Below are 12,153 nucleotides of genomic sequence, written 5' to 3' on the forward strand. Positions count from 1 at the left end.
AGGAAAGAGAGAGTCAAAAACAACCACTGCCCTGAGGAAGCTCCCATTCTAACAGAGGAGACAACACAAAAATAATTGTGTAGATATAAGATATAGACAGAGTAAATGGAAAACAATCTTAAGGACACTGGGGTTGAGGGGAGGGTGGAAAGGTCGAGGATGAAGAAGGGCCTCCTACTGCAGAAGGTGGGATTTGAATTGTCATGAAGAAGCCAAAAAGTGGAGGTGACCAACGAGGACGTTCCTAGCTTTTGCTAAGTAAGGGACCTTTATTGGGTGGATGAGGAGAGAGGAAGGATATAGCTTTGTGCAAATGTCATGAACCCCAACTGCAAAACTCTTATAACACTTCATGGTCCCAAGTCTTCTTTCTAATTGTAGTTTTGTGACATCAGTTAATATTGTGAGGATGGACAGTATTGTGGAGAATGCCTTGTTCTCCAACTAGAGAAGGAGCATATCACTTACAGATGCCAAATTCACATTCTCATTTATAAAACTGACTTTGTTTCATCCGTACAGTTAGAAGGAAAAAGAAGGCAGGAGATCTAGGTGGGGAGAAAGAGAGGGGGGAGAGAGAGAGAGAGAAAGAGGGAGGGAGGGAGAGAAGGAGGGAGGAAGTTTCCCTGACCTTCGCATACCTTACAAGGTTACCAGTCCCTAGGTAAATTCAACTTTTTCCTTTCTTGCCTTTTAGAAAAGGTGGATAAATGTACAATCTCTGCCTGAAATGAATGGCATTTTCCATAATAACAGCTGATATCATCAAGGATAAAGGAAGCTAGCTCCTTTTACTAAACACTCATCAAAGTACATGACTCTTTATATTCTCACCTCTCTAAGAAAATCCTTGTTTCTCTCTGTCCCCCCACCCTCCAGTAAGGATGACTAAATCAGGAGGATTGAAATCTGTTCTCTAATTGGGGCCCTGTTGAACACGACTTCAGTGAATGAACTGGGCTTTTTTGAGTCACTTTAAATTAAATGAAAAAGGATCTCTCCCTCATTTTCAATCACCTACCCAAATGCTTTTGAACAGTAGGTTCAGAATTGGGGTGAGAACCAGATCATTTAGCAATCCGACTTCCCTGTACGATATACTTAACCAAAGTATGTGTTTTGCCTGTATTTCTTTGAAGCATTATTGGAAAAGCCAACTGGGTGGGCACTCAGAATATCTAATCAGCCTTCCCACTGAGAAGCTTTTTAATGCTCACCTAAGGTTGGAATTTGGAATTAGTGAAATTTTCCATTTGGGGGAGGAGAAGACAAACCCTTCTTTGACTTGCTCAACAATCAAATAGCGCCTCTAGATTGGGGGCTTGTTTCCCAAAAAGGCATTTTTATGATTTAGTTATTGTTCCTGAGAATGAAATATTAATCCGCTCAGGTCTTCTTAGTAATTACGGTGGCCACATCTTGGCAGGTCCTGTGCTACTCCTTGGGTTTCATTTTGTTTGCCGGCATCTTCATGTTCCTGTTTGCTGAATAATAAGCAGAAGGTGCCATCCTGGCTTCCTGGCCACTTAGAGGAGCATTGGTGTCTATAAAGCAGGGGACTTTTCTTCTAGGATCCTGTGCCAATGGAAAGGAGTCCAGATTGTTGGGCTGTGCCATATGACCAGAAGACATCCACAGATCTGCTGTCATCACGTCATCTCCTCACATCTTTTTAAAGAGACTTTCTGTTTGGAGCTTTAAAAAAAAGTAATCATTGAGGAAAGGATCTGGGCATGTGCTTTCTTTGATATGTATAGAGAAAAATCCTACTGATACAAGTCAGCAGCTTCTCTGTAACAGTCTCAGAGAGTTGCCCAGAGCACCAAGATGGTCAGTGACTCTCCCAAGATCAAACAATCAGTGTGGGTCAGAGATGGGACATAAATGATCATGGCAAAAATGACAGTAATAATAAGGAAAGGTAAAAATTTGGACTCAGAGTTAGGAAGACCTGTGTTCAAGTCCAGCTTGTGACAAAGAAGAAATTTGTGAACCTGGGCAAATCACTGTCAGTGCCTCAGGCATCTCTCTGGGGCTAATTTCTAGAGAAAGTGAGAGAAGAAATGCCCTCCACCATGGAAAACACATTTCTAACCCATCTCCATCCTTAAATAACAAAACAATAATTCTGAGAGCTAGCTTTGCTGTGAGTCTTTAAGCTTCTCAGAGTGCTTTGCAATTATTATTTCGTTTTATCTTCATCATGGTCCTGGGAGCTAGAGGCTGTTATTATCTTCACTTGACAGTTAAGAAAACTGAGGCAAGGTTGGCCCTCTCCTCATTTGGCCTACTGCTTCTTCTCAACATCCTCTAGAAATGTTAGTTTTTATCTAAAAAAATAAATTTATTCCAAATCTGTTCATCACACAGCTCTCAGTGATGAAAAGGGCCTCCCCTTTGTACAGTCTACCATCCTCAGAAACTCCATCTCCGATAGGTCCACCTTAAAATAAGGAATTTCAAAGATTTAAGGCCTTCTAGGGAGAACATGCGCCAGCACGCAGCCAGTGAATGTAAACGCAGATGAGCAAAAGCCAGAGATCAGCCTGGGATTTTCAGCCTTCACGATGAATTTCCTTGCTATTATGTGGCTCTGTGTTCTAAGTCAAACTCTTAACATAAATTGTGGCCAGATTCCTTTGTGAGGGCCTATGGGCTTGGCGCGGGCTGAAGCTCGCTGGGCCCCACTAAGCAGGCCCTTTTTGGTCCCATGGTGCCAAAACTTAGTTTGAGAAATTCCTCCTTCTCAGCTCTCTTAATCCGGTGGCTGATGCCTCTGGCCCTTACTAGATATAAGTCAAACAGAAGTTGCACAACCTGAGTTGGTTTTTGTATGATTCAACTGACAGCATAGCCCCACAGAATGGAATTGTTGGTTTTACAAAAGGAAATTACCTGCTTAACTAAACATACACACACACACACACACACACACACACACACACACACACAGTGGATTTTCTAATAAAATGAGCCTCTAGGTTTTAGATGTGAAAATATATGAAAATTTTCTTTCAAATTCCAAGGAAAGTCTTCCTATAAAGTAGAAGAATAGAAAGAGGCATCAGTATGGTGTGAGTGAACAGAGAGCCGACCTCCGAGACAGGAGGACCAGTGCTAGTCCCATATCTCACTTGTACTGACTGTATCTCCAACTCCTCAGGATCCAGGCAACTCACGACGACAGGCTATAAAAGGCACCAACTCGCAGTGGTAGAGAGGGCTTCCTCATATGGAAGTTCCCTATCCTAGTGAGAAATCAGAAGTCCAGGCTCTAGACTTAGAGTGAAGGTAAACTGTATAAAAAACAAATAACTATTTTTTAAGGCAGATCCATTTATAGCTTCCCCAAAACATGATAATTGCTTCTCTTTCCAGAGTTAGTAAATACTGATTACTGGATGTTTTATTGATGTATATATACTCTGCTTATGTTAGTTAGACCTCCTAGAAAGGCACAAAAATTAATTGGATAATGTTGTCATAAACTAGCATTTTTTAAAATATCTATTATTTATCTATTATTAACTATTATTCAGTTGAGTTTGATAAAGACTCTTTAGAATGTAAGAGATCACCTTATAGAATAACTCTTACTAAGCAGAAAATTCTTCACCAAACAGGGTTGGAAATACTAGTAGAGATAAATAAAACAATTTCACCTTCATAAAATTAAAATTCCCAAATCAGTGAAAATTAATAAGAGAATGACATTGATTATAGGGTAGGAAGACAAATTTTTATCCAGTATCTCTGTTAGAAGTTTGATATCCAAGACATACAGGGAATTGATACAAATATTTAATACCAGAAACCATTGTGGCAGTCACCAAAGTTTATGGGGGTTCAAAACAGTTTTCAGTGCAGGAATTATAAGCTATAAATGACCATTAGAAATAATTAATAGTAGTAGAAGGATGAATGAAGATCACTCTGATGTGTTACTTGACATCCTGCACACTGGCAAAGATCACAGGAAATAGGAATGGTCAATAATTGGGAAGCTGTGAAAAGAGAGATGCGGAATAGTGTCTGCAGGATTGTGGATTGACCCAGTTCTTCCTGATATCAATTTGGAATTATGCAAAGTAAATAAATAAAAATAGCTAAACTCTTCATACCCTTTGGCTAATGGGTCCCATTATACCTTGAACGCATCAAAGGCATGGAATGATCTAGTTTCTACCAAAGTATTTTTGGCAACATTTCTCTGGGTAAAGAAATGGAAACAAAATGGATGCCCGTCCACAGTGGAATAAGTGTGTTGGGGTGGGAGAGAAGGGAAACAGTGATATAGATAGATAATGGAATATGATTTGCAATGAGATATAAGGAATCGAGTTATTAGAGAAACAAGAGAAGACTTGTTGGAATTGATACAGAGTAAATTAAGTAGAACCCAAAGAATGATATGACTGCAGCAATGTCAATGAAAAAAGTCACTAAAAGGAAGCTAAAATCTGAGTAACCTTAAAATCTGCGATAGTCTCAGAGAACAGATGATGAAACATATTCTTTCCTCCTTATGGCGGAAAGGCAGAGGATGGGGACAGAATGTTGTGTAGACATTGTCAGTTCTGTTCACTGTATTGGGTATTTTTGTTTATTTTTCCTTATTCCAAAGATGGGTTCAGTATAGAGGAAGGGGAAGCAGCTTTTTTTCTCCCTAAAATGATTGTGATTTAAAGACAAAAGGCACGAATAAAATGTTAAAATGTATTAAAAATTAATTAAGTGCCAACTCTGCCAGGCACTGATACAATTTTTAAAAATAGCCCCTGGACTCAAGAAGTTTACATTATATGTGGGCACCTTTTATCAAGTTACCCTGAAATTACCTGCTGCTTATCCTATTAGGCAATTGTGATATTTATGTTTCTTTTAAGAATGTTGGAAGACTCTCCTCTGACCTTGAGTTCAAAAATGGGCACTGAAGACAATCTTCCAGGGGCATAGGTATAACTTGTAACCATATTCGTGGGTCGTGAGAGATAGATACAGTCCCAACACTTGTAGATCAGAATCGAGCTTGAGTTTACGATTCAGCATCTCACACATTCTCTTGTCATTCAAAACCTGTTTTGTTCTACAATATTCCTAACATGAAGTGAGATAACAGATAAGTTATAGGAAATTAGAAAACTCGAGGTCTGGAGCAAATACAGTCAAAAAAAATTTGGAATAAACATTTATTTTATCTTTAAGTGGAAATATTTAAAAAAATTAAGGAACCAATTGTTACTGAAAAATAATAGTAAATATCATATATATAGATATATAGATATATATGTGGGGGAAAGGGAAAAAACCCATGAGTTTTAAAGTTGGAGGGTTTGAGCTTATTTCTTTATTTTTTTCGGCAGCTGCTGTTTCCCAGTTCCCCCCTCTCTCCACCCCAGCCTCAGAAAATGAACAGCACATCTTTAAGGCTAGTTTCATTTGAATGAATGGGTAGATAATCTCGATCAGATGTTTCTTTAGAGAATCCTGTTTAAAACAATTATAGGACTGAGCTGTCCTATCCCCTTCCCGACATACGATGCTTTCTTTCCCATTGTTAAGTCACCAGAGGTCATCCAAGGTAACCATTTCTTGAAATGGGCCTTTGTTTCACGTTTCCTGTTGAATTTCTTTACCATTACAAAAATCGTCCTGTTGCTGCTGGGTCATGTTCACTTACCATAACCTGCAGACTTAACCACAAGACATCCTCCGTGGGTTTTTCTGCCTGAGCCCTCCCACATAAACAATAATTCAGGCTCAGTCGGAAACGAGGTCTTGTTCACATCTTTGATCATTGTGAAACTGCCATGGACGGTCAGGGTGTCCAGGGTTACCCACAGCCCTCCTGTTTATGACATGTTCTCGTCTTTTTTTTTTCCTCTAGGACATTTGGGCTTCCAAGACAGTTTCGTCACATCGGGGGTTTTCAGTGTGACCGAGCTAGTCAGAGTGTCCCAGAGTAAGTATCCTTTCCCTTTATTTTGTACCCATGTCTGCTGGCTTTGGACTAATTCAATACCTGTACCCCCAGGAATCCTCAAAACTTTCCAAATTCACTCTAGATCCTTTGGAAGAATGCTGTCCCATGACAGCCAAGAATTTAAACCAGGAAAAGTTAAATGCTATGTTGATGGGAGTCCTGGGAAAGAACTGAAATCCTAATTAGAGAGGCTGTGTGGTATGTTGAATGACAGTGAGTAATAACAGCTAGCATTTACAGATTACAAGGCACTTTACAAATATTCTCCCATTTTAATGGCCCTGGGTAGTACATGTTATTACCAATTTCAATTTTACTCTTGAGGAAACTGAGGCAGGCAGAGGTTAAGTGGCTTGCCCAGGGTCACACAGCTAGTAAGTGTCTGAGGTAGGATTCAATCTCATGTCTTCCTGATTCCAAGTCTCTCACTCTAGACGTTGCCTCGCTTAGGTCTTCATCCATGACCTTGAGTTTGTCAAGTTACTTAACCACTGTTTCTTAGCCTCAGTGTTCTCATCTGAAACAAAAGAAGGTTGTACCAGGTGACCTGTAAGGTACTTTCAGCACTAGCTCTATGATCCTCTGAGATTAATGGCCTCTCCAGTTCCCTCATTTAAAGTGGGCAGTGGGGTAAATCTGGTAGCTTTCTCCAATTCCTGAAACATTCTGCTTTGTAAAAAGATTTAGTTTTGACCTTTAAGGAGTGATACTGCTCACAGCATGAATGCCCCCTGTTAGAAGATCATCACCAGTCTGCCAATACTCACTAACAATGGGGGATTCAGAGTGCTAGTCATCCCCTATTCCTCTGATCCAAAAGTGCATCCATTGGACATCTGCTGCACCATAATCCAGATAGCCCAAGCATGACATTGGGACACACACACACACACACACACACACATACACACACACACACATGCACACGCACACCCTTTCATCCAGCCTTTACTTTATTCCTTTATATTATCTCTGTAATCCCAATGCCTGGTATATAGAAGGTGCTTACTAAGTGCTTGATGTTTAACTTACGGATTGCTCTCAATTGAAAGAACTGTATAGTTTGGATCAGGGAATCCCAGAACCTCAGAGCTGAGAGGGAACTGGGGAGTCTATCTAGCCCAACCCAACCTGACCAGTGGTTTCCTCCCCTTATCATGAAGACCTGCAGTGTGTATAGGGAAGGGGGGATGGGAGGAAGAGAAAGAAGGGTCTGATTTCCATGAGCAGGAGCCCATGTTACTGTGGGAGAGCTTAAGTTGTTGGGACAGCTTTCCTTTGCTTCCTTGGAATTTCCTTCCTTTCTGTAAGAAAAGTGAATAAATACATCCATACCCATAATTCATCAGTCCCACTTGCTCCAAAGAGGGGACAGATAAATCCAGGAGTCCAGCCCTTGTTCAGCATGCCATTTTGGATGCCCAAAGGAGCCAGGCAAAATGCAGCTACTGCTTACTCAGCGTCACTTAGGCCCTGAGAACTAAGATTTAGATGTTAGTCTAGACGCTTTATTAAAGGTGCTAGGAATGTGACTTTGGTTGCATTAAAAAAAAGCAAAAAATAGAATAGAGAAATAAATGTAGAAATAGTCACATTGCTACACGAGGGACTGGGAGACAAAGAGAAGGATGATTTTCAGGGCCTGTGTCAAGGACGTGGAATAATTCAAGAGGAGAGATCCTGCAGCGTAGTGGTTAAAGGTCGAGGTCTGACATCAGAGCGCTTGAAGTCCTGCTTCAACAACTTGTCATCTTGTTACCTTTGACAAGTCACTTTCATACATTTCTTCATCTGCCAAATCCAGGGGCTGTGCTAGATGGAATCTCTGTTCTTGCTCTGAATGTATAGTCCCACGAGAAAGGAAGCCCTCTATTGTTCACTTGTTTACTTCCCAGCTTAATATAGAATTCCTGTCTCCGCTTCACTGACTGCAGACAGGACCCCGATGCTCTGGTCTAACGTTGCCTTTGACCATCCTCAGTCTCACTGATGAGCCTCGATCCTGCCCTCTCTGATATTTGACTTACTCTCAACCAGGGCCAAGATGGTGGATCTTTGGGGACTGGAGGACTAGTAAAGGTAGTGCACAGATGGCCAGGCAGGGAGGAGGGAGATGGGATGCAATTGTGGATGACAGTGATCTGAGGAGCTCAGGGGCAGCAGGGGAAGGTGACTGAAGGATAAATGAGGATTCCTACTTATTCTCCTTCTGGGGTGGGGGCATGTGGGATGCCTAGGAGCCAGGTTAAGACTAAAGCATGACAGGATCAAAGTCTAGAGCAATAAAGGACCTCAGAAGCCATCTGGTCCAACTCCCTTGTTTTACAGATGAGGAAACTGAGGCCCCCAGAGGTTAAGGGACTTTCCCGTGGTCATTATTATATGGCATAGAGCTCATACTGTCATATACTTAAAGTAGCAAATGTCATTGTCACCTCCATTTTACAGATAAGATAGGCAATATGATATAAGGGAAAAACGCTGAAGATGAGGAGACTGAGGCAAAGACAGGGTTAGAGAGGGAAAGTGACTTGATCAAGGTCTCGCAAGCAGTAATCAGATTTGAACTCAGGACTCCAAAGCTCAGTTTTATGCTGTTTTTTTCCTCATATAGTTTGCCTTTAAAAGAAAAAAACCTCCCAGGACTGCTCAGTGTAGAGCCTAATTAATAGAAAAAAGCTAACAAAATAGAACGAGTTTGGTTCACACCGTGGCCTTTGCTGTTTTTGCTTTGTTTTGGTTTTTCCTTTGGGGGATAAGTTGCATGGTCTGACCAGATATCAGGAATGAGGAATAGGGAACCTAAGTGCTTCCCCAGCATCCTCCCAAAGTCAGTTCCCAATCTGATGGATATATCTCTTGTAGTGAAATGATGGGAGGAAGGGTATGACCCAGAGGCCCCAGCCTGGGCTGGTGTGGATGCCTTCTTCAAGGGGGTACTCCTAGCAGTGAGCTAACAGGAATACTGGCCTGAGGCAGCACAGAGAAATGTTCTGGCTTGTTTAAGTTGGTTCTAGGACCCTGACATTGATGTTTTGAGCTCCCTACAGCTCAGTTTTGTCTTTGGTTTTGCATCCTACTGACTTATCCAGGACTCAGTCAAACCCACCTCTTGATAATAACATGGAGAACAGCATGCCCTGTGTTGGCTTAGTCATGGCTTTGGGCTAGGCTGAGGTCTGCAGCTCCCAGGGAGCTCCTGCCCCTCCCACCCAGGGCCCATTAGACCAAAGGCATCTAGGGATTTTTCAAGAGCACCCTTTAGCTTGCAAACATTGACAATCCCTTGGGTAACATTCGAGAGGCCAGTACCTTCCAGAAAGCGTTACCACTTAAGGAGACTGCCATTACTGTGGTAGAGGCCGGAAATCAATTCTAAGCCTCACAGATCCAGCACCTGTGATGGGCCACCCTGGGGAATACTGGAGTGGTTTTGCTCAGCACTTGGGTGCATCTGTGAACTTACAGCGTGGCTCTTTACTCTTCTGATCCATCCATCCTTCTCTGGGATGGTCCATGGAGGAGCCGCCCAGTATACTCGAAGCCTTGTTCGGGCTTGCATGGAAACCTGACCACGATTTCACTGATCCAGGGAACTTCTAAGGAAACTCCCTTCTCCAGTGGAGGTCAGCACTTTCTCTGCAGTGCCTTGGGTCACTCAGAAGTTCAGCCAGTCAGTTAACAAGCATCTAACCAATCTAATGGATAAGTATTTACTAAGGGCCTACTGTGTTCTAGGCATTGTGTTAAGCACTGAGCGTATAATTTTTAAAAAACAGGCTCTTACTATGAGCCAGATACCATCAATGTGAAGAGCTTGGGATGCAAAGAAACGCAAAATCACCCCCTGTTTTCCAAGAGTATGTATTGTACTGGGGCAACCAACATGCAAATAACTAGATATGTACAAGGCTAAATGACTTACCCAAGGTCACACAGCCCTGTCTCAGGGCCAGACTAGAAAGGGGAAGGAAGAAAACGAGCATTTATTAAGTCCCTACTGTGTGCCAGGCATCATGCTAAGCACATCACAAATACTGTCTCGCGTGATCCTCACAACAACCCGGAGAGGTAGACGCTGTCGTTACTGTCCATTTGCAGATGAGGCAGCCAGAGGTTCTTTCCGTTATTTGCTCAACTAGTGAAAGTCTGGACTAGTAAGTGCAGAATTTGATCTCAGGTCTTCCTGACTCTAGGCCCAGTGCCTCTTTCAATATTATTAGTAACATGAGATCACAGAGTCATAGATTTTGAATGGAAGGAGCCTTATAGACACCATGTAGTCCAGCCCTCTGATATTCCAGATGAGGTCCAAAGAAATTGACATTCCCATGATCACACAGCCAGTAATGAGAAGATACAGAGTCTGAACCCATGTCCTTCAGCTACAAGTTGAGGACTGTTTTCAGTATACTGGGTTGCCTTCCATATCTATAGGTTATGAAAGGCAAAACTAAAATTTGAACTCAATTCTTTGGACTCCGAATCCCTTGGGTTTCCACTGTTCCAAAACCACACGGCTAGTGAACAGGGCAGCTGGAATTTGGTCTCATTTTATTTTCACCGTAACTCTCTTGTCTCTAGTTCCCTGCATTTATATATGTGTTTAGGTATCATAAATATATGTATACGCACATATGTGTGCATATGTATGTATACATAAAACATATATACATATCTGTATGTATATGTGCATATCTATACATTCATGTGCATATGTATTGCATCTACACACATGTGTATCTATATCTATCTATCTATCCTTTACCTATCATCTGTTATTTATCCACTTAGCTATCTTTCCATCCATCTCTCCACCTTTCTCTCCATCTGTCTATCCCAGTGCCCATCATTCCCAAGTCTGTTGGACTTTTGGGGGATAGTTTTGTGTGTATTTGTTCATCGCATATTTTCTCTTTTTCTCCCAACTAAGAAGTGTTTTTAAAAAATGTATCTTATGCACTAAACAATTTAAGTCAAAAAAAAAAATTCTGGGGGCAGAGTGTGTGATAGTGAGAGTGTGCCTGATTGTTTTTTAAGCCAAGCATATTTTCTTCAAGCAGAATACCGGCTAAATAAAAAGGCATTAAACCAAGCAATGACCTCTCTCACCAGCCGTTTTCCTCTTTTTCAAAGGAACAGTGTCATATTGAATGTCATAGCTTCCTTTTACATTCCTGTTCCTACCCAATGACTCCATGTCCCTGAAGAATCCTGCCTTGTCACAGAGCAATATTGTTAAGCAGAACAGATCAACATGCTGGCTGTGTCTGACTGCATATGCCTCATTCTGCACCCACGTTCCCCCACCTCTGTGAGGAGAGCCAGACAGCATGCTTCTACCCAGTCCTCTCTGCACTTCAGTCGTAACTAGTCGTTATAGAGTGTCCTGAAGTCTTTCAGTGGTTCTTTTCCACTTTCAGATGATGGGGCTCCTCGTGCATCTGTGAGACTTTTATTATTAATATTAGTAACTCACTTTTCTGGAGAAACTTAAAAGCCCTTTCCTTTACAACAGCCTGACGCATTAGATAACGCGGTTAGCATGGCTCCCATTTTACAGATAATGAGAGTGGCTCCCACTTCTGCAGTCCTTTCACATGTAGAATTACTGCTTCCTGGTTTGGATTCAGGAAGACTTGAGTTCACAACTTAACTACTGAGTGACCTCAGAAAAGGTGCTTGGCCTCAGTTTACATAAAGCTCTTTTCTCAAATTGTGTTGTAGAGGAATTATTGTTCTCATGTCAGTTGGACCAGATGACCTTGGAGGTCCCTTCCATCATCTTACTTGGCCTGCTCCCTGTCCCCTCCTCACCTCCTTTGGCCTCTCCAGCACAGCACTGATGGTCTTGGGGATTTGCCTTCTCCTGGGAGCATTTCCTGGAGTCTGAGGGTCTGTGGCATTCGTTCAATGAACATTTGAATTTGATATCCTTCTTTAGCTTCCCCTCCATTTCCAGGGCAAAATCTGTTTTCAGCTCTTCTCTGATTTCTTCTGATTGGGCCTCTGCCCTTTTGATACTCCCTCATTAGGTAACGCTAGAGAATAACACTGTGCAGAATTTGTTGTTTTTCATAGGGTGCCCTAAAAGTTGGAGGTGCCAGAGAGGTTCAAGGGAGAGCTCCTGACTCTGAGACACCTCACTGCCTGGCAGCAGATATGGGGCC

At 41.9% G+C, this 12,153-nt stretch overlaps 1 protein-coding gene across 8 annotated transcripts in view; it reads left to right on the forward strand.

The window, feature by feature from the left end:
* Positions 1-12,153, forward strand: part of NFIA (nuclear factor I A) — a 455,027-nt gene that overhangs the window by 307,225 nt on the left and 135,649 nt on the right. For all 8 annotated transcript variants that reach the window (XM_072649683.1, XM_072649684.1, XM_072649685.1 and 5 more), the window contains exon 4: positions 5,888-5,962. In XM_072649683.1, the coding sequence (XP_072505784.1) occupies positions 5,888-5,962 (75 nt within the window). The remainder of the gene's footprint in view (positions 1-5,887; positions 5,963-12,153) is intronic.

The sequence above is a fragment of the Notamacropus eugenii genome, chromosome 2 (genome assembly GCF_028372415.1).
Source record: "Notamacropus eugenii isolate mMacEug1 chromosome 2, mMacEug1.pri_v2, whole genome shotgun sequence".
NCBI classification, from domain to species: domain Eukaryota; kingdom Metazoa; phylum Chordata; class Mammalia; order Diprotodontia; family Macropodidae; genus Notamacropus; species Notamacropus eugenii.